At 40.2% G+C, this 27,403-nt stretch overlaps 1 protein-coding gene across 1 annotated transcript in view; it reads left to right on the forward strand.

Annotated features, from left to right (window-relative positions):
* Positions 1-282: 282 nt before the first annotated feature.
* The window catches only part of LOC121864690 (proline-rich proteoglycan 2-like), a 61,018-nt gene continuing 33,897 nt past the window's right edge, over positions 283-27,403 (forward strand). The window contains exons 1-2 of the mRNA XM_042363847.1: positions 283-318; positions 7,081-7,338. Coding sequence (XP_042219781.1) covers positions 283-318; positions 7,081-7,338 — 294 coding nt within the window. The remainder of the gene's footprint in view (positions 319-7,080; positions 7,339-27,403) is intronic.

Consider the following 27,403-nt stretch of genomic DNA (forward strand, 5'->3'; position numbering starts at 1 on the left):
ATGTGATATAAGCTGAGGGGTTAATCTTCAGGTGATCCCCCGTTCACTCAGCTTAGCTCATTAACGTGTATCTCTAGATCGGAATTTATTTATGTGTCTAGTATATGACAATATTTCTCTATATATGATTCCATTTCGAGGTCTATACTTTATTTATGTCTAAGCACGTCTATATCTGTTCCTCTGTCAACACACATCTCTCTCTCTCTCTCTCTCTCTCTCTCTCTCTCTCTCTCTCTCTCTCTCTCTCTCTCTCTCTCTGAGTGGTCCAAACACAGCCACATGACCCCAGAACCTCAGGAGGTGACGGAGACCACGGTAGGTCTTGGCAGGTGGTAGCTACAACACTACAGCAGGAGGCGCAGGCGACGTTAACACAGCAGGGGAACACCTAACCCGGGGCATCATTATCATAATCAAAGATGAGATGACCGTCGTGGCGCCATCTACTCTCACCTATTTGGTCATACAGAGAGAAAATAAAAATATCTGGGTCTATCAATCGTCTTATTTACGATTCATGTAGACGAGATAAAAAAATACGATTTAAATACATTTGTGGGAAGAAAAACTCTAACTCCAGATCGTGGATATATAATGAACAGTAGCGTAACCTGGAAATATGTTGTTTACCTTCTGTTTACTTAATACAAGACTCACGAGGTGAATCAAAGCACATTCTATAACTTCACAAAACATTAGGGAAAAAAAACATAATTCCAAATCTTAAAAATTCAATAACAAGAAAAAGATCTACATAAAAAATAAAACGGAATTTTTTATTCGTTTCGGAAACAAAAAATATCTCGCCAACTGATTTATTTTATTTGTTTCTATACATTTTATTCCAGCATGTCAACAACGGTAATAAAATCGAGAATAAATGAATAAATGAATAAATTAATATAGTAGTTATTGATATTTGTATAGTAAGGATAATCTAAAGTCAATTACAGAGAGGTTTATAAAATACCCCATCGGGATGTTTGTATGTTTTTAAAATGGTTTTATTTTTGTGAGGTTTAAGGTATTTATACGTATTACAAAGGTTAATTTTACAGAGATTTAAAACACAACCCAAGAAGGTGTTTTAGACTTTAGTAAAGGTTAAGTGAGAGAGAGAGAGAGAGAGAGAGAGAGAGAGAGAGAGAGAGAGAAAGTATGATAATGAAGGCATTTGTAACAGAGATAGATAATAAAGATAAAGTTTATTGGGTTTCAGGTAGTCAATTATAGCGCTGGTATTCCTGGAAAACTCATCTTGTACTTAATTTCATCATCTGTTTTTTTTTATTTACTATTTCCTGAGGTATGCAAGTTGAGTTTTTTGTCTGTCTGTCTGTCTGTCTGTCTGTCTGTCTGTATCTGTCTGTCTCTGTATCTGTCTGTCTGTCTGTCTACACCCTCTCTCATTCTGTCCTTATATCCTTCTCACTCATCTTCTCTACTAATCTCAAACGAAGGGGATGTTATATTCTCACACGGGTAAGAAGAATTCACCCAGCCTCAGGTAACGATACGATTCAATTCTCACTAACCTAACCTAACCCCTCAACAGAAGACAAAACTAAAGTCTATCCACTGACACAATAAACTATCCACTGGAAGGCTGGAGTGGATGAGTCCAGATACAAGGTGACAAGGTGCATTCAATTTATTCGGATAGATATATGAATTCATGAGTAAATTTTGGCTGACAGTACAGGTAGCTTAGTTCTCAGGTGGTGACAGTATCATACAGGTGGTGACAGTATCATACAGGTGGTGAGAGTATCATACAGGGGGTGACGGTATCATACAGGTGGTGACGGTATCATACAGGTGGTGACGGTATCATACAGGTGGTGACGGTTTCATACAGGTGGTGACGGTATCATACAGGTGGTAACAGTATCATACAGGTGGTGACAGTATCATACAGGTGATGACAGTATCATACAGGTGGTGACAGTATCATACAGGTGACGGTATCATACAGGTGGTGACAGTATCATACAGGTGGTGACAGTATCATATACAGGTGGTGCCAGTATTATACAGGTGGTAACAGTATCATACAGGTGGTGACAGTATCATACAGGTGGTGACAGTATTATACAGGTGGTAACAGTATCATACAGGTGGTGACAGTATCATACAGGTGGTGACAGTATCATACAGGTGGTGACAGTATCATACAGGTGGTGACAGTATCATACAGGTGGTGACAGTATCATACAGGTGGTGACGGTATCATACAGGTGGTGACAATATCATACAGGTGGTGACAGTATCATACAGGTGGTGACAGTATCATACAGGTGGTGACAGTATCATACAGGTGGTGACTTAACCTAGATAAAAATATTTGTGTGTCAACAAACTATTTAACTTAATATTGTAAGGCTGTTTGAACGACTTGGATAACTGGCGATTAGTGACTAACAGATTAGTTATTAAGCGAGTGTTGCAACTAGCTGATTAACGACTAAGTGACTAATCAGTAGTTAACTGATTTGTGATAGTCAGACTAATTGCAAAATGACTTTGATTAGCTATTAACTGTGACTGATTAGTGACTGAATGACTGACTAACCACCTGAATGAATGATTAGATACTGAACTACAAACAAGGGAATAAGTACAGTACAGCGTCGTACCATAAGGAGAGTTACTAAGTCTTTACAATGGCTCAAGGACCAATGAAACTGAACTCCTCGTTGGGAATAACTTTTTATAACTTGGACTAAGAAGGCATGAAAACAAGACGAACAAAAAAACCTAAATTCTATTATATTTTTTAATTTACAAACACCGATTTAATGTACCTCTTTATGCTTTAGATAAAACAAACACCATTTTGTTGTCTTGATTTTGTATACTTCACTTATCATCAAAGATAAATAATTATAAATAAGGAGGTAACGAAAACTGGATAGATTAATGAAAAACAAATGTGGTTAGAAAAATACAAAAATTAAATCATATATTTCGCGCGCAAAAAATATCAACCTTCATCTCGCAAAATTCAATATAACATCGAGCAGCTGGCATTCCCCCACGGTGACGTCATATCAAAACAAAAACAATCCCCCTCCATATGGTAGTCGTGTGGAGGCTATAAATAGGAGGGCGGGGTAAGTCCGGCGGGCAGTGTGACGGCGGTGACCCTGGAGGAGAGGTCGCCTGGTACACCTCTCTGTCTGTGTCTCTCTCTCTCTCTCTCTCTCTCTCTCTCTGTCCTTAATGGTCCCACAATTACATTACAACTCTCATATTCACTCAGGAGGAGGATGGTAGGGGTATATCCTATTACAAAGGGAAGGTAAATCCTAACACTACTCCTATGGTAAAATGAGGATGAGTGAGGTTAGAACAGGATGGAGGGATTTATTCTGTCGATAGAGAAGAAAGTGGGATTTTTTTTGTCTTATTTATTATATTGTGATGTGAAGTATTTTTAGTTGTATTTTCTGTCTATTTTAGCTTATTTTTTTTCGTTGTATTTTTTGTGTTGTGATGTGAAATATTTTTGTTTGTAGTTTTTGTTTGAAGTTTGTTTATAATGTCTTCTTACAGTGGTGTGAAATGGCTAGTTTTTACCGTAGAGTGAAATGGCTGAGTTTTTTTTTTTCCTTACTCTTGTGAAAAAGTTTTATACCGACCCGGGCCATGATGAGAAATATAATGTGTCTTTTTCATATTAGTGACATATGTGATGAGAATTATAATGTGTCTTTTTCATATTAGTGACATATGTGATGAAGAGGTATAATGTGTCTTTTTCATATTAGTGACATATGTGATGAGAATTATAATGTGTCTTTTTCATATTAGTGACATATGTTTATTTTAACCTTACGATTGTCAAATATTTTCCCTTTCGACATATTTTCTTAGTCTTACGATTGCCATGTGTGTTTTTCTTACGATTACCATATGGGGAAAAATGAGCCTTTGCACATTAAAAAAAATTGAACACTGACACGTTAGGAAAATACGAACCTCCCCAAAAGATAAGAACAAAATTGAACCTCTTTTGAAGTTTTTAATAAATAAGATAATAAAAATTGAACTATTTGACCTAAGTATTTCCTTTCTAAAATTCACGTGACATTAACGTATTACTGAGCTGTCTTAACATGTCCCTCTTAACACCTATTGTAACGTGTTTTAAACTTGTCTTAAAACATAACGTCAATCAAACATGTCTTGGTTTAACTTTAAATTACGTCTTTTAAACCTAACGTGCCATAAAATTGTCTTGTGTTGCCAATATGGTATATTGTACCTATCTTTCTATGTCATCTTCATTTATTTATTTTTTAATATTTCATTAAACTTAATACATTAGGTAAGGATTAAAGGATTAAACAACAATAATTCCTTTGAAGAATTATTTACAAATCTCTCTCTCTCTCTCTCTCTCTCTCTCTCTCTCTCCCTCTCTCTCTCTCACACACCTTACTCCAATGTCCCCCCTGCCAGTAAGAAATCCATTAGTACGTTCATGAGTCAAGCGGACCCCATTTCCTCTTAAACTACACTACTTACATATATTCTTATCTCATAACTAATAAGTGAACTTGTGTTACACAGTTGTTGGTACTCGCTATCTGCCCTTATGTTATTTATTCTTGTAGTTGCTTGGCAGGATATATGTACGTACGTGTGTGTGTGTGTGTGTGTGTGTGTGTGTGTGTGTGTGTGTGTGTGTTTCTCTATACATTAATACAAACAAATGTATAAATAATCTAATCAAGAAAAATATCTTGAGAGTAGAATTAGAAATAAAAGAAAAAAAAACCTTTGCGGAGTAAAAACAAATAAATTCAATAAATAATTGTTGTGACATTAGGACTCGACTTGATAGATAACAATAACACGCGAACAAACAAACATATCTTCAAACATAAACACCAGATAAAGCAACAAACGTAAATGGCTAGAAAATACAATGACCAGTGTGATGGCAACAGTGAACCTAGTAGATCGAGAAGGGGAATAATCAGTTATATATATGTGTGTATATATATATATATATATATATATATATATATATATATATATATATATATATATATATATATATATATATATATATATATATATATATATATATATATATATATATATATACATATTTTTTTTTAATAACATTTAACGTCAATAACATTAAAAATATTTAGATTTCACAAATAAAATTATATCTGAAATTTCTTATAGCAGGGGAAGGGGTGATATAGAGGGGTTATATAGAAGGGATGATATAGGGTGATGCAGTAGACGGTTTAAAGCAGTGGTTTATATAAGAGGCGGGAGACTAGTACCTCCAAGAAGGGCTACAGTGAGTTACTACCATGATGCTTCACATCTACTGTATGGTGGAGACCTTCACCCAGCGTTGGTCTGATACTGAATGATCATGATGATCATGATGATGATCATGATAACAGTGATGATGATGAAGATGATTATGATGGTGGTGGTGATGATGATGATGGTGATGATGATTTACGTAAAAGTTTCAGCCAATTCGCTGATCCAGTCAGTCAGTCAGTTAGTAATAAAATTGGTCAATCAGCCTTATGTTTTTAAGTTCAGGCTTACAGTATTCTTTTCAGTTTTACCTTTCAGTCTGAATTATTATAATATCTAGTTCCAGTTTCTTGTTCAAGTATGCATTTTCAATTTTCAGTCTAAGATTTCATTATTAATATTTTATTTTGGCTGTAATAGTCAATGTCAGTTCACAACCTCGAATATTCACTCTCACTTTCCACTATTTTTTGTTTTTACTTTTTTCCTCGACCTTTTATGATTTGTTTTATCTTTAATATCTCCATCATATTCTAAAATGTCTTCCTCAGTTTTTGCAATTACACTTCGAGGTGACAGACTTAACCATAACAAGCCCTTACCCCTTAAAAGTCACCTTAAACGGTATCGAACCATCGTTAACTGAACCATCGTTAACTGAACCATCGTTAACTGAACCATCGTTAAACTGATCACACCTGTAGAGAACAACCCACTACGCCACCGAGGCACCGTAAAGCCTTAGGATCATATTCGTAAAATTTTGTATAACTATTGATGGAAATATTTTTGTTGTGTAGTTTTAACATTTTCGACTTGTTGGAGGTGAGGTGAGGTGAGGTGAGGTGAGGTGAGGTGAGGTTAGGTTAGATCTATCTCACCCTTCAGCAACCCTTCAAATTGTCTCCATGAATTTGAGTCAAGTATTGATGAGTCCTCGCTCAAAAACCTGCTTGTGGGAGGGAGGGAGGGAGGGAGGGAGGGAGGGAAGGAAGGAAGGAAGGAAGGAAGGAAGGAAGGAAAGAAAGAAGGAAGGAAGGAAGGAAGGAAGGAAGGAAGGAAGGAAGGAAGGAAGGAAGGAAGGAAGTAAGGAGGGAGAGTACAGTGAGAGGGAGAGACAATGAATGGAGAGTAAGGAACGGAGTGAGTGAGTGAGGGAATAAGCGAGAGTTTGACAAAGAGAGCAGCTGTTGTCCTTCAGGCCTTGTTGGTGAACGTGATTTATGACCATTGGGAAGAGCGGTGTGAGAATGCGGTGTGAGTATGTGAGTCGAAGGTATGGATGGCTGGGTAGGTTGGAGTGGGAGGATGGGGTGTAGTATGTGGTACGGGGATAGTGAGTAAAGGATAAGGCTAGGTGGGGTGGGGGGATGAGGCTAGGTGGGCGTGTGATGGGGGCTATGAGGGTAGGTTTTAGTAAGATGGGGGAGAGTGGGTGAAACTACCTGTTGATACTAAATTTACAGTCCTTTGTTATTGTTGCATAGTTTACACTGTTATTGTTGTTTATTCTGTGATTCATTTATTAATCCTTTGTTTATACCTATATGTTAAGCAGTAGCCATGGGTTTTATAATATAGAACATATACTAAACTTCTTCACCATATTTATAATTATCATATATACAGTACATTTATTTAACTGTTTATATAATCAATCATTAACTAAATTATTTTTTCATTTATTAAATTATTAAGTCACCTCTACAGCTGTAATTGTTTCATACAGTGTAGTGCAAAAGTAGGTATACGGTAGTTATTTTCTTTTATTTTTATTTACAGGTAAAGACATATATGAGAATTGATTATGGTGAAGGACAACCCAAGCTTTATGGTAGTGGTGAAGGACAACCCAAGCTTAATGGTAGTGGTGAAGGACAACCCAAGCTTAATGGTAGTGGTGAAGGACAACCCAAGCTTAATGGTAGTGGTGAAGGACAACCCAAGCTTAATGGTAGTGGTGAAGGACAACCCAAGCTTTATGGTAGTGGTGAAGGACAACCCAAGCTTAATGGTAGTGGTGAAGGACAACCCAAGCTGGTAGGTGAAGGACAACCTGCTGGTTAACCCAAGCATGGTATTGGTGAAGGACAACCAGAAGCAATGGTAGTGGTGAAGGACAACCCAAGCTTAATGGTAGTGGTGAAGGACAACCCAAGCTTTATGGTATTGGTGAAGGACAACCCAAGCTTAATGGTAGTGGTGAAGGACAACCCAAGCTTAATGGTAGTGGTGAAGGAAAACCCGAGCTTAATGGTAGTGGTGAAGGACAACCCAAGCTTTATGGTAGTGGTGAAGGACAACCCAAGCTTTATGGTAGTGGTGAAGGACAACCCAAGCCTTATGGTATTGGTGAAGGACAACCCAAGCTTTATGGTATTGGTGAAGGACAACCCAAGCTTAATGGTAATGAAACAAACTCATGGGAAGGAAGCAGGAAAACCCCAAATTAGATTATAATTCATATTTGTTTATTGACAAAATTTAGTCTTCTGGAAATATAAGATTACTAAGTTCTTATTGTATAAATGGTTATATCGTTATACAAATACTATAACATATAAGAAAAAATAGAATCCTCCAACCATATATTAGAATCCTTTAAGAATCCTAAAACCATATCTCAGAATCCTTAAAAAATTCTTCAATCGTATACCATAATCCTTTACGAATCCTCCAACAAGTCCAATATAAAATATAAAGATTATATATAATTTACCCCCGTCTATATATAATCAACCAATAAATATGTTATTATATGTATACTAAAACCTCTAATAATATTGTCTATATAGTTATTTTTTGTTTAAGTCATTGATATCTTGTGAAGGTGAAGTTTCCTGTAACTCAAGACACTGTACCGAATAAGGTCATGCAATATAAGATAACACGCAAGAACCCCCAAAAAACTACTCATCATTTACATATTGTTCATATTAATATATTTTCTCATTAATGAAAATGATATAAGCAATATTTAGTGTGGTGAGATGGGCAGTGAGTGACGTATTGTGTACTACTGTGAGGGGAGGGAGATGGGCAGTGAGTGACGTATTGTGTACTACTGTGAGGGGAGGGAGATGGGCAGTGAGTGACGTATTGTGTACGACTGTGAGGGGAGGGAGATGGGCAGTGAGTGACCTATTGTGTACTACTGTGAGGGAGGAGATGGGCAGTGGTGACCTATTGTGTACTACTGTGAGGGGAGGGAGATGGGCAGTGGTGACCCTGTGTGTACTACTGTGAGGGGAGGGAGATGGGCAGTGGTGAGCCTGTGTGGTGTGCCCTATTGTGACTGTGAGGGGAGGAGATGGGCAGTGAGACTACTGTGAGGGAGGGAGATGGGCAGTGAGTGACCTATTGTGTACTACTGTGAGGGGAGGGAGATGGGCAGTGAGTGACCTATTGTGTACTACTGTGAGGGGAGGGAGATGGGCAGTGAGTGACCTATTGTGTACTACTGTGAGGGGAGGGTTTTATAGTCTGTGATTTATATGGAGTTTAAATACTACTAATAATAATGGTTGCCCCTCGTGTTGGAGGATGGCCGGTCCAAGGGCCACCTATGGGCGTGAATTTGCTTAAGGTGTAGAAGATGTCGCCAACACAACAACCACACCCAAAGTTAACGAGTTGCATGACCCAGTGTTAAGGAATAATCCGAGAAGACCTGACAACTCGCCAACTGCACTGGCTAACCATTACCCCAGAATACGATCCGTAAATCGACTAACATCCAGGTCCCCACCTACTGCTGGGTAGACAGAGGCAAATGACGCAAAGAAACCTGCCCATAGTTTCACCCTGCCCGGGAATCGAACTGGAGTCCGCTCGCTTGCGAGGCGAGCGTGTTGACCATTACACCACAGGTCGAAAATTTTACTCCGACGACACACACACACACACACACACACACACACACACACATTTTGCATGTGTTCGTTTTCTGATTAATCATATAAATAAACCCATTATATTAACTAAACAATCAGATAAACAGACAGACGAGACGAATATGAGAAACAAATAGCATTCTTTAGTCGAATGATACTCCCATATCTGATCACTTTACTGAATGAAAAATAAATAATGGTATCTTACAACAACAAGGCAAGTTAAGTGACACTAGTTTTCAATCGTGACGTAGAAATGAATAATAAAATGTATAACAATAATGAATACTTTACTGATGAATAAGTTGATGAGTATGAGGCTCTACATGACCATCAACATATTCATAATGATGATAACTAAGCCTCCTGGTGAGTATAATTAGTTGTTATAGCGAGCTTTAATTTGCAACAACTCTTAAGATAAGCTCATGGTGGCTGTACTATACACACACACGCGCGCGCACACACACACACACAGACCAAGGCACTTCCAGTTCCCAATAAATATAAGCTGCTTGTCTTTTCCCTGATACCTTCCCCGGACACGCAGTTAATAAAAGGTTAAAATATAGTTAAGAATATGACGTAGGAAGATAAGGAACGACCCCGACGCCGCCGCCGCCGCTGAAGCCCCTGCGTGTCTGGGACCACAACGTGTTCAGGATCTGGTTGTAGCTCCGATCTAAATTGTGTTTTCCATTTGCCACGCCCAGCCGACAGGGTCATAGAGTCGACCCGGACAGTCACTTACCCGGGGACTTTAGCCTCTACGCAACACAAACCAGGGGTGCCCGAGAGCTTGCAAACGCAGGGCGCATGCAATAGTTGTGATGCTCTGTATACATTATCGTTGCCTTCCCGCTGAGCTGAAACTTTTCCCGTCGTTTTCGTCGTCTAGGTGATGCCAGTCGTGGTGGGCTGAATTAGAGGCATTACTAGAGGCAGACCTACCCCGAGTTACTTTTATCTTGAGGCCATAAGGACGAATGATGAGGTATAATGACACGATCGACGACCATCTGGATAGGTACAAAAAAAAAAGGAGAGAGAGAAAGAGAGAGAGAGATTGGTTTGAGGTCAATGGGACAACACAGTGGTATGCCGGGAGAGAAAAATGCGCTGAGACGTCACCTTGCGGGCGGGGAGGGTGGTGAGGAGGGGTGGTGAGGGGTGGTGAGGAGGGATGGTGAGGGGGTGGTGAGGGAGGTGGGAGGCGAGGAGGAGTAGTGAGATGAGGAGGGAGGCGTGGTGAGGCGAGGAAGGGTGGTGAGGTGAGGGGATGGGAGTTGAGATGAGGTGACGTGAGATACGGGTGGTATGGTGAGATAAGGGAGGGTAGTGAGGTGAGGTAGGGGGTAGTGAGGTGAGGGAGGTGAGGTGAGGGATGGGAGGTGAGGATGGGAGGTGAGGTGAGGGATGGGAGGTGAGGTGAGGGGATGGGAGGTGAGGTGGGAGGTGATGGGAGGTGAGGTGAGGGATGGGAGGTGAGGTGAGGGATGGGAGGTGAGGTGAGGATGGGAGGTGGGTGAAGGATGGGAGGTGAGGTGAGGATGGGAGGTGAGGTGAGGGATGGGGGAGATGAGGAATGGAGGTGAGGTGGGATGGGAGGTGAGGTGAAGGATGGGAGGTGAGGTGAGGAATGGGAGGTGAAGGGAGGACATGGGAGGTGAAGGGAGGGCATGGGAGGTGAAGGGAGGGCATGGGAGGTGAAGGGAGGGATGGGAGGTGAAGGGAGGGATGGTAGGGTGGATGGAGTTAACATAGTGGGTGTTGATGATTAAGAGAAGGGGTTGATAAGTGGCTGTGGTGGATAGTATGGATTAGATAGACGGATAAGGGATTGGTAGGGATGAGCTGGCGTAGTAGATGAGGTTTGGTGTGGGTGTCGGGGTGTGATGGATGAGTATATGCGTGGATGACTGGGCGAGGTGGATGAATGAGTGAGTAATTAAGCGGATAAAATGACCAGGATGAGTTTGTGGGTATGATGGGTGAGTGTGCATGATAGGACGAATGGATGTGGTGGTTGAGTGGGTGACAGGATGGGTGGGTCGAGGGGGAATAGAGACAGGTTGGATGAAGGTGAAACTGGTATGTGGACGAAAGAGATGAGTGGGCATGATAGAATGACTGTTTAGAGAGCTGAGTGGACATGATAGAATGACTGTTTAGATAGCTGAGGAGACATGATAGAATGACTTTATAGATAGCTGAGGAGACATGATAGAATGATTGTTTAGATAGCAGAGTGGGCATGATAGAATAGCTTCTTCATCTTAGTGGTGTTTACGTCACACTCCTCCACATCTTTGCCCACTCCACAATCCTCCTACATCACTCCACCACATCTTTGCCCACTCCACAATCCTTCTACATCACTCCTCCACATCTTTGCCCACTCCACAATCCTTCTACATCACTCCTCCACATCTTTGCCCACTCCACAATCCTTCTACATCACTCCTCCCACATCTTTGCCCATCCTTCTGCCCATTCGTCACTCCTCCACATCTTTGCCCACTCCACAATCCTTCTACGTCACTCCTCCACATCTTTGCCCACTCCACAATCCTTCTACGTCACTCCTCCACATCTTTGCCCACTCCACAATCCTTCTACGTCACTCCTCCACATCTTTGCCCACTCCACAATCCTTCTACGTCACTCCTCCACATCTTTGCCCACTCCACAATCCTCTCTACGTCACTCCTCCACCGCTACCATCCACCCTTCGCCTTGTTCTTACTTCCTTCACCATTCAACCTCCACTCTTCCACATTCTCCTTGTTTACCTCTTCTTCTCCTCCTCCTCCTGTATCTATCTTCTCCTCCTCAGCCTCTTATCATCAAAGTTTCTTCTTATGTGTTTCTTCACGCTAATTTTCACTCTCTTCTGTACACAACACGAGTCAATATTGCCTTTACAACACGGGTTATGGATAGTATTTTTACAACCTGGTGCTTAAAAAAATAAAAAAATAAAACTGTCTCAACAAGCTTATTAATTGTCAACTGGTCGTATAATAAACTTGATGATCATTATTTATGTGATAATATGTTATACAAATGATATACCATGGATGAAAGTGTGAATATATTACTTACACAAGGTATATATTAAACCACCATTAATATCATTCTTGACTTGATAATGTGTTCTCTAACTGTAAAAAAATGTGTGGGTGTTTTTGTGGGTTCCAGTTCCCGTATGTGGGGTTTCAACATCCATAAATCCCATTATTGTAATATAGTCACTGATTCATTGTGTCTTGAAGGTCGTAATGATAACACGAAGTATCATGCATGACTTATACTTCAACTTAGGTCGATTTCGTTAAAGGTGTTTTGATTATGGACGCACAGTGTGAATTAAACTGTCCTTTTTATCACGGTAACCCAAGATGTAATAAGTACTAATGCCAGTGTTAAGTGTACGATAATCTTCAGAATAGTAATGTAACAAATAGTGTTTACTCGATGGGTGTTGTAGCTTTTATCTGTAGTAAGGTCTTGTAAGTCTTTATGCGTTGTTTATAAGAGTATGTGTATAAGTCGTAATATCATGGATTCAGAGGAGTTGCAAAATATATAAATATCTTCAGGTGATCCTACACGTCAGTTCAATTATGAAAACAACGGTTACAACACCAATCAACCGTCTAGGAATATAATTTTTTTTTAGCGATTGTACTCACTGAAGACACGTCGACCACAACTATATTTTAAGCAAGAGAAGAGACGGGGTGTAGAAGTAACTAGAGTGCAGACTGACAATTTACAAGTGGTCCAGGAATTATTACAAGAGTCCAGTAAAAATTAATTACCATTGCGTCAAGGATTCATTAGTTTTATGAAAATTTTGTTGAGTCAGTAGGTACAGAGTGACCAATGCTTTTAGGAGCCAAGAAACTAAATAAAAACTTAAAAGGATATTATGATAGACAAATACACAAAAGTTACTTACACACAGGTAAAGACATTAAGACACGTTTAATATCAAAGGGGAGTACACCAAGGTGACATTATATACCCGAAGGTTTTTACGACGGTGTTGGGGGGGAAAATATCCAAATAATTGAATTGTGAGGAAACAAATTTAACACCAATGTCACCCGAGTAAACCGACAATAGCTGAAAACACGACTACAAGAACTGAAGCAAGACGGAGGACTAGGATTAAACATGAACTTGACTAAAATTAACATTAATCAGGGTCAAAAGTCTCCTAATCTATGCACGTCAACAGCACAAAACCAGATGAAGTAATGAAAGATAAATATTTGATCGTTGTTGATGTCTGTTCATGCAAACCAGTCCCAAGTAAAATGAAAATTCCAATAAGACCTTGAACTCATGCACTGAACCAGATACGATACAATCAATAGTGACAGCGAACAATAAAGAAATGCTAGCAAGTTGGAGTTCAATTCTTAATGTAAAGTTCCTTGCCTACATCAACTTGACCTTCGAGAACTGCTCAGATATTCAGGTAAAAGACGACACAGGTGCATGAGTGATGTCTAAAAACTGCTTCTATATAAGGTTATTTGAGGTTTATTGCGAGAGGAGGAGGAGGACGAGGGGGAAGAGGAGGACCAGGACGAGGAGGAGGACCAGGACGAGGAGGAGGACGAGGAGGAGTAGGAGGACGAGGAGGAGGAGGAAGAGGAGGAGATGTGCTGACAGTGTGTGTGTGTGTGTGTACCTAATGGATGGTTGGCCAATATGGATCGAAGGAAAGAAGGATTCCTTAAGAGGGGGTGAAAGTGATATGACATGCACTACTGTGGGTGATACTTGTAAGAGAATCATACCAGCTGTGGGTAATACTTGTAAGAGAATCATACCAGCTGTGGGTGATACTTGTAAGAGAATCATACCAGCTGTGGGTAATACTTGTAAGAGAATCATACCAGCTGTGGGTGATACTTGTAAGAGAATCATACCAGCTGTGGGTAATACTTGTAAGAGAATCATACCAGCTGTGGGTAATACTTGAAAGAGAATCATACCAGCTGTGGGTGATACTTGTAAGATAATCATACCAGCTGTGGGTGATACTTGTAAGAGAATCATACCAAATAGTGATATTTGTAAGAGAATCATACCAGGTGTGTGGGTGATAATTGTAAGATAATCATACCAGCTGTGGGTGATACTTGTAAGATAATCATACCAGCTGTGGGTAATACTTGTAAGAGAATCATACCAGCTGTGGGTGATATTTGTAAGAGAATCATACCAGCTGTGGGTGATACTTGTAAGATAATCATACCAGCTGTGGGTAATATTTGTAAGAGAATCATACCAGCTGTGGGTGATAATTGTAAGATAATCATACCAGCTGTGGGTGATAATTGTAAGATAATCATACCAGCTGTGGGTGATACTTGTAAGATAATCATACCAGCTGTGGGTGATACTTGTAAGATAATCATACCAGCTGACTCTAACATTTGTGGATAAATCAAAATTAAAGTCTAAGACCGTAGTAAACTGTCAGGTATTAAATATGATGAAAATTCATAAAATCCAATTTTGTTGAATAGTAGACCATCATATGACAGTAAAATGACTACCAACTTATATCTAGGTTAATAGTAAACCATTTAGAGGTAATAAACATGAGGAGTAGTAGTTTATGTTCCGGATGGTATTAGACTATTCTTGTGTAGGAGTGTTAGGTGATGGTCTGGTTTGATAATAGACCATCTGGTGTTGTGTAGGATGGTGTGGTATGGATAGTGAAGGATGTTGTGGCATGGATAGTGAAGGATGGTGTATGGATAGTGTAGGATGGTGTATGGATGGTGTAGGATGGTGTGGCATGGATAGTGAAGGATGGTATGGCATGGATAGTGAAGGATGGTGTATGGATAGTGTAGGATGGTGTATGGATGGTGTAGGATGGTGTGGTATGGATAGTGTAGGGTGGTATGGCATGGATAGTGTAGGATGGTGTGGCATGGATAGTGTAGGATGGTGTGGTATGGGTAGTGAAGGATGGTGTGGCATGGATAGTGTAGGATGGTGTGGCATGGATAGTAAAGGATGGTGTGGCATGGGTAAGACAGTGACTAGCCACTAACTTGCCATGAGTAAGGCAGTAACTAGTAATGAGTAAGATAATAACTAGCCACTAACTAGCCATGGGTAAGACAGTAACTAGTAATGAGTAAGATAGTAACTAGCCACTAAATAGCCAAGAGTAAGATAAGACATGAATCAGACATTGACTCGTCATGAGTAAGCATTTTGTTGATTAAATATACACATTAGCTAACACGTAAATAAATGGTGGGCCAAAATCTATGTTTACAGGAGTCTGACCTTCAACCTCTCAAACAAAAACAAAAGTGACAAAGAATACTTGCACAACCATCACCACCAACAACAAAAACAACAGCTCAATAAGTAAATAAAAGCAAGAATGGTAGAAACAAAAATATATACATTAATATATAAATAAAAGTAATAAGAAATTTAATAAAATATAAACATATAGCATAAAATAATAGAATAAAATAATGGAAAAGTATTAACCCCTTGAGCATGATTAATTAACCCGGTAAGATAGTTAAACCCCTAAAGTATGATAACTTATCCCTTGAGTAAGATTAATTAACCCGGTAAGATAGTTAAACCCCTAAAGCACGATAACTTAACCCTTGAGTAAGATTAATTAACCCAGTAAGATAGTTAAACCCCTGAAATACGATGATTTAACCGCTTGAGTACGATAAATTAACTCATTGACAAGTTTACAATTACTTAATCTCTTGAGTACGACGTCTTGACTCTTTTAAATATAATGACCTTTTCATTTTGAGTACGATTACATTGTACTCTGGAGGAGAGGGGATGGGGGTAAAGGGAGTGGCTGTTTATACTCAAGGGTTTTATTACCTGCGTCAACTAATGGTATATTTTACTGTATCTTCTAACTTAACATCTGCTTCAAATTCTTATATTCATACGCAGTGTTATAATAAAGATCTATATAATTTCAATGGCAGTAAAAAGAAAATATCACCATACAAAGGAAAAAATAATTGGATTGTAAGGGTTAAGGCGCCTTCTTCAAATGATTAAGTCTGTACTCAAGAGGTTAAGAAATTTTTATCCATAGACTAAGCTCTCTGTACTCAAGGGTTAAGTCACTGCACTCAAGGGTTAACTCGCTGTATTCAAGGGTTAACTCACTGTATTCAAAAGACTACCTCACTGTACTCAAGGGTTAACTCACTGTACTCAAAAGACTACCTCACTGTACTCAACGGTTAACTCAATGTACTTAAAAGACTACCTCTCTGTACTCAAGGGTTAACTCACTGTACTCAAGGGTTAACTCACTCTAATCAAAACATTACCTCACTGTACTCAAAAGACTACCTCACTGTAATCAAAGGTTAACTCACTGTACTCATGAGATTAAAAGCCATCGTAATCAACAGACAAATACACTGTACTCAACCACTAATCCTCGTTTTAAAACTACAATATCCCCTGTACCACAAACAAACACAAACACTTCACCCTCTCACCACTTCATGTCAACCATTACCTACACTTAAAAGGTCGCCAAACTGAACTGCAAATACAAACCACCAAACAGAGGACAATAACTGCGAGAGACTTGTAAATGAGTAAATGAAACGTGGGATTTGTGCCCGTAGAGTTTGATCGTGGTTTACTCTGTTTCTTGTGCTCTTACGATACGTCCATTGGCAAGGTGAGTTAAGACGTATGCCATGGAAGTTGGTTGTAATATGGACTGTGGATATATCTGGTTGTATTGAGATAGCCAGCACCGAGATAGCCAGCACCGAGATAGCCAGCACCGAGATAGCCAGCACCGAGATAGCCAGCACCGAGGCAGATCTAAGTTTAAACCTATACAGAATATTTTGGATATAGGAAGTATATCATCCGTCATCCTTAATTACTCAACTACCAATGAATGTATTAACCAGAGGCTTAAAATACCAATTAACCTGATCTTCAATGGTCCACAAAACATAAAACAAAAAAGTGGTCCGTAAATTTTGATGATGTCATTAAATTAACTTTTTGTGAACTTATCGACCGATGATTAGTGTGTGGTTCAGGAGGAAGGTCTTTGCCAGAATCTATTGCATTGAAGGAATCTCATTTTCCATTACTTACGACTAGATGTTATTGGTAATAGAATTAGACTCGTAATACCTTAGTTGCCACATGCCAAGGGATCACGGCGAGTCTCTAAGGATTCTCTGTTTATGTGGCTCCTCTTCCCTCAGTAGCTGCCTAACCTAACCCTCTATTACGGAGACGCCTTTGTGTATATAATATTTACCAAAAACCCTGTGATTTTATACAGCTCAGAGGGGACCCATAAAAGGGGTTAACTAATATATTTCTTATTACCATCACAACTCTCTACGTAAAGGCAATGTAATATAATACCAGTATATAATTTCTATGGTCCTTTTTCATTAACCTGGTACCAAAAGAACACAAAACTAGTCATTATTTTCGCTTTCATCTCTACAATAAAAAAAACTCACCTTCATGGCAGAAACATTAAAATACAGCGATATTCTTTGTACTGTATGAAATTAATAATAATAATTTATTGGCTGCGTTAATCATTCTCTTAATCTTGACGAGACTGAGAACGGTATCCGTGTATCTGGGAAATAATTTTACACGTGCGTCTTTAGGTAGAAATGATCACGGGTTATCAGTTGAGGTTAAACATCATACAAAGTAGCTAAGTTTAATATCATGTGAAATTGAAATGTTTGTTGGAGAAATGAGGAAGATTGATAAAGAGGAAGATAGAAGGTAGATGATGGTGGTGATGGTGGTGATGGTGGTGATGATGATGATGATGGTGGTGATGATGATGATGGTGATGGTGTTGATGACCATTGAGTTAATGTTTTTTTGTGTTTATGTTTATTTGTGCTTGTGTTTTTTCTGTTTTTTTTTTACTTTGTTTGTCAATGTTTTGTTGGATAATTGAATAAAGTTTATGTTATCTGCACACACACACACACACACACACACACACACACACACACACACCATCTATACAATAATTACAACACACTAAAGTACTTTTGAACAGAGGCAGACGCATATCTCCCTTCCACCACACACAAGAGCCTAAAACAAACATTCAGTACTGATAGGGAGGGAAGGCGGGAGGAAGGGGGGAAGGGAGGCAGGGAGGAAGGGAGGCAGGGAGGAAGGGAGGCAGGGAGGGAGGAGGCAAGGAGGGAGAGAATGGCTAAGTAACACACACACACACACACACACACCACATCCCACACACACACATGACCCCACACACACGACCCCACACACACCACAAACCACACACACCACATACACCACAAACCACACACCCCACATACACACACCCCACACAAACCACCCACACACACACAAAATGCACCTCCAATTGGGGTCATTCATCAGAGGCAGCAGGTGGAGTAGGGTCGGTAATACAGGCTAAGACCCGTGTGAGGGCGAGGCTACGTGGCTGTATCTGACCGTGTCATCTCACAAACGCTGGGATGAATGTCTCAGGTTTATATTGTCTTGTCCGCGGTGAAACAGACGGCTGGCTGAGATACCGTTCGGAGAGAGAGGTGTTGGGTGGTGGAGGAGGAGGAGGGGGGAAGGAGGAGGAGGCGTTAAGTGAAGAATGGCGAAGACGGGATAGTAAGAAAAAGGAATAGATGGTGGGTGGGAAAAAAGGGAGAGTGGGGTGGGAGAGCAGGAAGACGAGAGGAGGATGGGAGAGAGGTATGTAAGAGGGAAAGTCGAAAATGGCAGTAAATGAGAGGATGGTCGAGGATAGTAGTGGCTAGAGAGAAGGTGACAAGTAGAGGAATGATGAAGGACGGTAGTGGTGGGTAGCGATGAGTAACGAAGAATGACGGCACAATAGACTTGTAAGAATGATAGAAGAAGGAGATGAGATGCTAGTAGGTACTAATTTACCGTGGGGGTGATGGGTGAAGGACATCTAACCACGGAAAGGTTTAGGCCACGGAAGAGAGAAGGAGAGAGATATTACCAGCGACTGTGTGATGTTTGATGACGTGGGAAGTACTGTGTATATCTGGCGTGCGTCAAGGTCACATATTTGGTCTCACACTCATAGTAATTTTGTAAGAGTAAACTCCCCAAATTCGGCAAGAGACAGGTGCTCCGGGAAGGCCTTGTACCGGACGTGCGCCTCCTGCCGTGATCTGAAGGGTGATAAGGTCTCGCTGTTGTTTTTGTCTCAGTGTTGATAGCAAATAATATTATGCTGAAAAACACATCTATTATTTTTATTCACGATTGCGTGCCGGGGTAAGATTATGTTTTTATTACGTGAGTTGCATTGGTGATGATATTTAACAGCATTTTCCATAAATAAAGTCAACATTTTTTAATTTATTAGCCACTGACTTCGATAAACCTGTTAGTTATTCTTTTTTTTTTCTGACCACAAGGCCACAGAAATCATTAATACTTTAAGAATATAAGATCATCGTAATCGTCATTTATATCAAGATATTGCCTTGCCTGACTCACTGAAGAATGTTGTGGTGTGAAAAGAAACAAAAACGAAACAATTTAACAATAGTATGTGAATTTTGATAAGAAAACATTAACTAGGAACAAGAATACCTCTCAAGTACTCGATCACATTGCACTTACGCATTTTTTTTTATTCTTTCAGGCATTGTAAATAAGCCTCGTCTGGCTATCTACGAGGCCGGAACTGATCGGCAGTGTTATCAAACCCACATAAGGAGAGTCAAGAGTCCTGCAGAAGGTAACCAGACACGACTACTACTACCACCACTTAGCGTGTTCTTCCCCCACCTTCTTCAGTGTATTCCTCGTACTGTGGTGCCTCGCCTCCCCTTATAAATCTGTGTTGTTATTACTAAAGCCAACAAGATCGCGTGAGTAGGGCGGCCAATGATGTCTTTTGTATCCATGTTAGCAAAAATGTCTACAGCAGGTTTGTACAAGTTTTTTTAATGCATCATGTCTGAACGCAGATGTATGTATGTAGCATGTCTGTACGCATTGTCTACGCAGCATGACTGTACATAACAAACTCAAGAACAGAAAGGGAGACAACATTCATACTTGCAATATACACACATCAAAACATCCACTAAACCTGTCATGCTCTTAAGGTCAAATGGTAACAAATATAGGTCACGGTCTGGAAGAATAGGTACAGCTAAATTGGCACCAACTTCGAGTGGAGTGCAGATGGGCGATGTATTTAATATTGGTTTATTAACTTGTATGAGTTTATCCAATTTTTCGTCAACCTTCTCTAGCCAGCTTCTGTCTTCCCCTGTAAATGACAGTTGTTGTTGCTGTTTTAGTCTAATGAATAAATCTCTCTTGCATTAGTTTTCCCTTTTCCTCATTATCTTGTTATCTTGTTATCCTTTTATTCCCTCGTTAATTATTTTTTTCTTTACTTGTTCCTCCTTGTACGTCTGAGTGACCGCCATTACTCCCGCTGTTCCTGATATTGATAATTTTCTCTTTGTTGTGTTCAATGTCTCTCTATTTCGTATTTTTCCTTCATATCGTATTTTCTTTCTTTTTATTTTCTCTCCTTCAAGTCTCCATGGCCTCTGCCCTCCTCTGTATGTCTCGCTTGAATGACCGAAGCCTTGAAGCAGGTAATGAAGCCTTGAAGCAGACAATGAAGCTTTAAAACGGATAATGAGACATTGAAACCGTTAATGAAGCCTTGAAACAGTTAATGAAGCCTTGAAACAGTTAATGAAGCCTTGAATCAGATATTGCAGTGATGAAGCAGGTAACACAGCCCCGAAGCAGATAATGAAGCCTTGAAGCAGATAATTCAACCTTTAAACAGGTAATGAAGCCTTGAAACAATTAATGAAGCCTTGAAGCAAATAATGCAGCCTTGAAGCAGATAATGAAGTGTTGAGGCAGGTAATATACTCCCCAGGTATCAGAGTCGTATATCATACTGTCACTCTTATGGAATTATACCCAATAAAAGGTTATAAAAACGGGTCATTACTCCCGGCCATAAAGGAACTCCTGTTGATCTAAACCTTTCCATTTCGTTCCTATGTTTATTATATTTACACCAACTTACCATCACAGTTGCTTGTTGCTGATGTGATTGTTTTTACCTTCCTTCGAGGGTAAGTGCCAACGCCAGCAGATAACCGGAGTTAGTCTTTGGCATAGCTTTCCTAGCCTAATCTAATCTAACTTAGTCTTTCCTAACGCTATCTAAGCTAATCTAAGGTAAGCTAATCCAACCTAACATATTCTAACTTAACTTTTCCAAACCAATCCTCACCTAACCTTTCCTAACATAATATAATCTAACCTAATCTACTCTAACCTAGCCTAATCTGCCCTAACCTAACCTAACCTAACCTAACCATTACACCATTATCTAGCAGAGTAACAAACAGGTGGTGGTCCAATGAGCCTCCGTCTTAAGACCCCAAACTTAACCTAGTCGAATTAAGGCCTAATTCACATACTCTAATCCTAGAGGACCCAAAAGCTAATGGACCTCAAATCCAATTAAACTAGGGTCTATTAGGATTGGGCTTTATTAGGACCGAACCCTATTAGGACTGGACCCTATTAGCGGTGGGGGGGCCCATTCGACCTGCATTCCTTCCTTCGTTACCCCCATAAAGTCCTCTACACACACACACACCTTCTTTAATAAATAATCTTTCCTCTCTTGAAATATCATTCTCATGTGTAACTAATTCTAATTCCGTTTAACTTTTCTTCATTCCATACCATCTTAAAGGGTAAAAACGAAGCACAAATGAGTAAAAAAAGATTCAACACACTTTGCCCAACTTAAAACTTCCATTCCAACGCCAAGCTAATTTCTATGACGTTTTTATTTGTCCAGATATATATACTAACTCTATAAATGCTAAGCAACCTTAACCATACGTCACCTTACCTACGATAACCCAACCTGACTAAATGTATTTGTATTGGTGAAGTAGTTGTTTGATTTCCATTTGTAACATTAGTAGGGATTCTTCGGGGTTTTTTTTTTTTAGATATCTGAATTCCTAAATCCTGGTAGTACTTGTGGTAAGGATTCTCATTTTTTTATTATATCAGAGTTCCAGAGTCCTATAAGTGCCGGCGGGAGCGATTCCTAATTTCCCAGATAACAGGTTTCCTAAATCCCGTTAACAGCAACGGTAGGGATAACCTGTTTTCAAGGTGACTGAGTTCTAAAACCCCGTTAGCTGTGGCGACATGTTTCCTTATAGATACCAGGATTATTTAAGCGTTATTTGTCATATCCCAGGATGACTACTAGTGATAATATTCAATAGCTGAGAGCGCTGGCATTCCTCACGGTCAAAACACGAAGGCTTCAAAACTGATCAAATCTACTCACTAGTTCAGCGCCTCAGTCAATGAATGTAAATTTGTTAAGTCACTCAAGGATATTACTGGCGGTACTTAAATATCCCATTGGCCTTTCTGACAAGGTCTATGGTCACTCCTACCGCTAGTAACTACCCTCCCTGGTAATTTATTGGACTGTTGGTGATTTTTAATCGAGGTCGTCGCCGCTGGTGTCCCGCTCACAATCACATACACCTTCAGGTAAAATTTATTTCCTCCCCAAGACAGGATTCCTGGAGTTCGAAGGACCGCAAAGAATATCTAATCTTACAGGAGTCTTTCTGCGTCTCACACCAGGGGCTCGAGCAGGTCCAAATCCAGGTCTCTCTCTCTCTCTCTCCTCCTCCGATGTGCTTCTCTTAATCAATTATCGAATGTTTAAGTTTAATGAGAAATCAGCGAGGTCGATTATACGGTGAGGTAGATCATACGACATGGGGGTAGAATGTTGACGAGTCGCTGACATAGATTATACAACACGGAGAGGTAGAATGTTTGCAAGTCACTGAGTTAGATTATACAACAAGGAGAGCTAGAATGTTTACGAGTCACTGAGTTAGATTATACAACACGGAGAGGTAGAATGTTTACGAGTCGGTGAATATCGGCGGGGTAGATTAAGCAACTTTGCGATCCAACACCAACGACTTGTAAGGTAGACATTTCAACAAGAGTTTAAATTGGTATTTTGTGATGCGAGACACTATTATGCCAGGAATGGGTCAAAATCAATTACCTGCATGTAGAGAGATTGTCGTCTTCCTCCCTCCCTCCACCAGTCTTCTCTCTTCGCCTCCCTAACTCCCCCCGACCCCCCCCCCCTCAACACCTCTCTTAGTGTTCGACTCGGATTCTGAGAGGATCATACGTCTTTGTAAAATACTTATGAGAATCCAACTTTGTGGTGAAACCTAAGTTGACCAAGTAGATAGGTTCTCTTGTTTCCAGTATGGGTAAGAAAGAGCGTGCGATCGTTTGAGAATTTCAGCCCAAATTCTAAACCTTCCGTTGTTACCCAGGTGAGGTTTGCCACTCAGCAGGTGACCTCAGTTTACGATTTGGCGAGAATTCTAATTTCTAGTTGGAGACGTACTTTCCTGCTGGGGAAAAAATCGTGAAAATAAACGAGCAGTTAATGACATTTTCAGATTTAATGTCTTTGGAAAGTAGTTTTAGTGAGGTTCAAGAATTCGCTTTCCTCCACAACAATCTTCAGGTAAGGTCGTCCCATTAATTATTAATTTCGGCAATGGTGAAATTTGTAGGTCATGGTGTACTGGGCCTTACTTAATCTCTCAAGTCTCCCCTAATGAGGATACTATTCCGACAAGTTGTATACACGTGTACTTAAACACACACACACACACACACACACACACACACACACACACACACACACACAAACACACACAAACACACACTCACTATAAAGATACAATTTTCACTTTAAATTTTCTCAGTAATGTTTAAACATGATGAAAACTACAGCTCATGGCTACTGCATGTAATACACAACAAATGAGCAAAACTTGGTGCTAATTTGTATCGTTGAGCAAAAAGGAACCACACACAAAAATAATCTTTCCCAGCGACTGACAGTGGTCGTAAATTAAGATAATAAGATATAATGAACTTACTAGCTGTGTGTTGCCTCGGTCTAGTCTGAGGTCACCACCTCCTCTGACCCTCACACGGTTTAATATATTTACATTTATTCATCTATCTGGATATTGTTTTTTTTTCTTTGATACAACTAATACGAATAATCATAAACATCAACTGATTTTCGAAATAAATACCAACAATATATTCCCAATCAAGTTATATACAAATAATAAATAAAAAATAACTCATCGAATATACCAAGATTTTGAGAAGTCTTTTAGGAATGACTACACATTATTGACCAGACGAACAAATACTGTAGGTCCTAATAAGACAAGGTAAAGATATTCCCGTCTTAAGACAAAAACTTGCTGACTGAGAGTTACAAACACTGAGGAAGGACAGAATGTAAACAATGGAAATAGACGCTGCAATATCAACACGTAAACAACAACAAAAAAGAAGGTGGAGACGATAACAAGAATAAGAATTAGACAAATACAATATCAAGGATGAAGGTGTCAATAACAAAAACAACAACAACAGAATAATGAAACGATATAAAAAGGGAACAAAAATACGAAAATAAAGACAATAAGCAACATAAACAAGACAAACACAAGGATAAAATGTATGTGAACATCAAGAATATGTAAGAAAACAAACACAAAAACAAAAACGCTAGGTCAAGTAACAAACAAAAACACACACATAAAAAAATGAGAATTTGGTGAGGAAATCAAGAAATACAAAATATCACAACAAACAAACAAGAACAATGACAGTAAAATCAAACAAAAACACATACACATAATGGGACGAAATCAAGAATAAACAAGAAAACAGAAACAAAAACATAGATACAAAGTCAAGAATAAACAACAAAAACAAAAACAACAAACACAAAGACGAAATAAAAATAAAGAAAAAAAACAGACGAAATCAGGAATAAACAAGAAAAAAAACGAAATCAAGAATAAACAAAGACAAAAACGAGAACAAAAATAAAGCTACATTACCATCGACAAGGAAAAACACGAATGACTTTTACTGTAGCATCAACACATCTTCAGTAGTAAGGGCAGACAGGTACAGTTACAACAGGTACATGAATCTCGCCTTTACGCACGTCTACAGTGATCTCAGGTGTAAGCGGCCGCACCCTCCACACATGACCAAGATAGATGGGGAGGGCAAGAAATGGGTAGATAGATGGGGGGTGGGGGTAAGTGGGTAGATAGATGAGGGGGTAAAGAAGTGGGTAGGTAGATGGGGAGGTAGAGAAGTGGGTAGATAGATGGGGTAGAGAAGTGGGTAGGTAGATGGAGGGGTAGATGGAGTGGGTAGATAGATGGGGAGGTAGAGAAGTGGGTAGATAGATGGGGGTAGAGAAGTGGGTAGATAGATGGGGGGTAGAGAGTGGGTAGATGGATAGATAAGGTTGAGAAGTGGGTAGATAGATGGGGAGGTAAAGAAGTGGGTAGATAGATGGGGAGGTAGAGAAGTGGGTAGATAGATGGGGAGGTAGAGAAGTGGGTAGATAGATGGGGAGGTAGAGAAGTGGGTAGATAGATGGGGAGGTAAAGAAGTGGGTAGATAGATGAGGGGTGGTAAGTGGGTAGATAGATGGGCAGGTAAAGAAGTGGGTAGATAGATGGGGAGGTAGAGAGAAGAAGGTAAGTAGAAGAGTAGAAACAAGTAGGAAAGTACTTTAGGGTAGACAGAAGTAGGTAAGTAAGTGGACTATGTAAGTAAGGTAAAGGAAATCAGTAAGGTATATTAAAAAAGACAACTATGCCCTCTAGTAAACGTATAATATAGGTCAAGTTGATAGTTATATAACATGTATATATGATATTATAGTCCAGTATATACAACGTTAAGATTAACTCCTTCCTCCTATCTCCCTCCATCTGTACCTGCACAAGCTTCCCTCTCCCTGCTCCCTCGACACCTCCCCAGTCCTTCCTCCCTTGACACCTTCCCCCTCCCTCTTCTCCCCCTCCCTTCTTCTGCACATTCCCCAGTCCTTCCTCCCTCGATACCTTCCCCTTCCCTCTGCACCTTATCCCCCCTCCCCCCTCCATCAGCGCCTTCCCCTGGAGGGTGGGAGGTGGCCGGAGAGGTACACAACCCCAGGTAGTAGCCAGCAGGTGGACCCAGAAGGTCAAGCGTAGCACGCGTCGCCGCCGTCCACGTGCAAGCAAGTCACGCCCAGCCCCCGGCCCGCCCACCGTCTCCTTTGTGTCGACTCAGGGCCCCACATATGACCCTCTTGAGAATTATCATTTTGTCCCCGGCAGGTATCCCAGGCGTGCACATGGCTGGGAGGACAATCAGCTGGGTGCAAAAGAAATATGTCTCTCTTATTCAACTCCATCAGAAACGGATCATACAATGGAATATCTTTGCATAGTAAAAAAAAAAATATATATATATATATATATATATATATAAATGGTTTGAATGAGCTCCGCTGTGTTAGCAAGGATGCATGAAGGCCAAAAGCTACATATCATAAGTTCTTCCTGGAGTTGGTGATTTTTTTTCCCCTCAGGATGTCTTGACTTAAGCTGTAGTGAGGAGTGATGCTCAGGGAGGGGAGGGAGAGGTGGTGAGAAGATGTTAGGGAGGAGGTCAAGACAAGAGGCGGCTCCACCAAGACAAAGTAACTCGCAATTTTCCAGACCATCCTTGAGACGGTCTACGTGAGGGAATCTGTGAGTTTGAAAGACCAACTAAGACCTCCCCTCCGTCCTCTTCCTCCCCTGACCAAACCCCCTCCCTCGTATACCTCCTACTGCATTCCCACTCCTCTACCCCACTCCCCCTTCCTGTCCCCCACTCCTTCTACCCCCACCTCCTTTCCCACATTCCACTCCCTACTCCCCTCGGCAACCACTCCTCCTCCCTACTTACCTCCCCACATCCCAAATCATCCTCCTCAACTCCCCTCCCCACATACCACATCCTCCTCCCCACTCCTCTCCCCACGACTCAAACTACAGGAGCGAGAAATACAACCCAGGTGGAGCTAAAGTTATATCTCAGGGATCATTTAATTAGCTCGTCATGAAGCATTAATTATACTCGATTTGAAAATGAAAATAGATTTTATATCAAGGCCAACGGCGATCCAAACAGTTATTACCAGT

This window comes from Homarus americanus, unplaced genomic scaffold, assembly GCF_018991925.1.
Source record: "Homarus americanus isolate GMGI-L3 unplaced genomic scaffold, GMGI_Hamer_2.0 scaffold57965, whole genome shotgun sequence".
NCBI classification, from domain to species: domain Eukaryota; kingdom Metazoa; phylum Arthropoda; class Malacostraca; order Decapoda; family Nephropidae; genus Homarus; species Homarus americanus.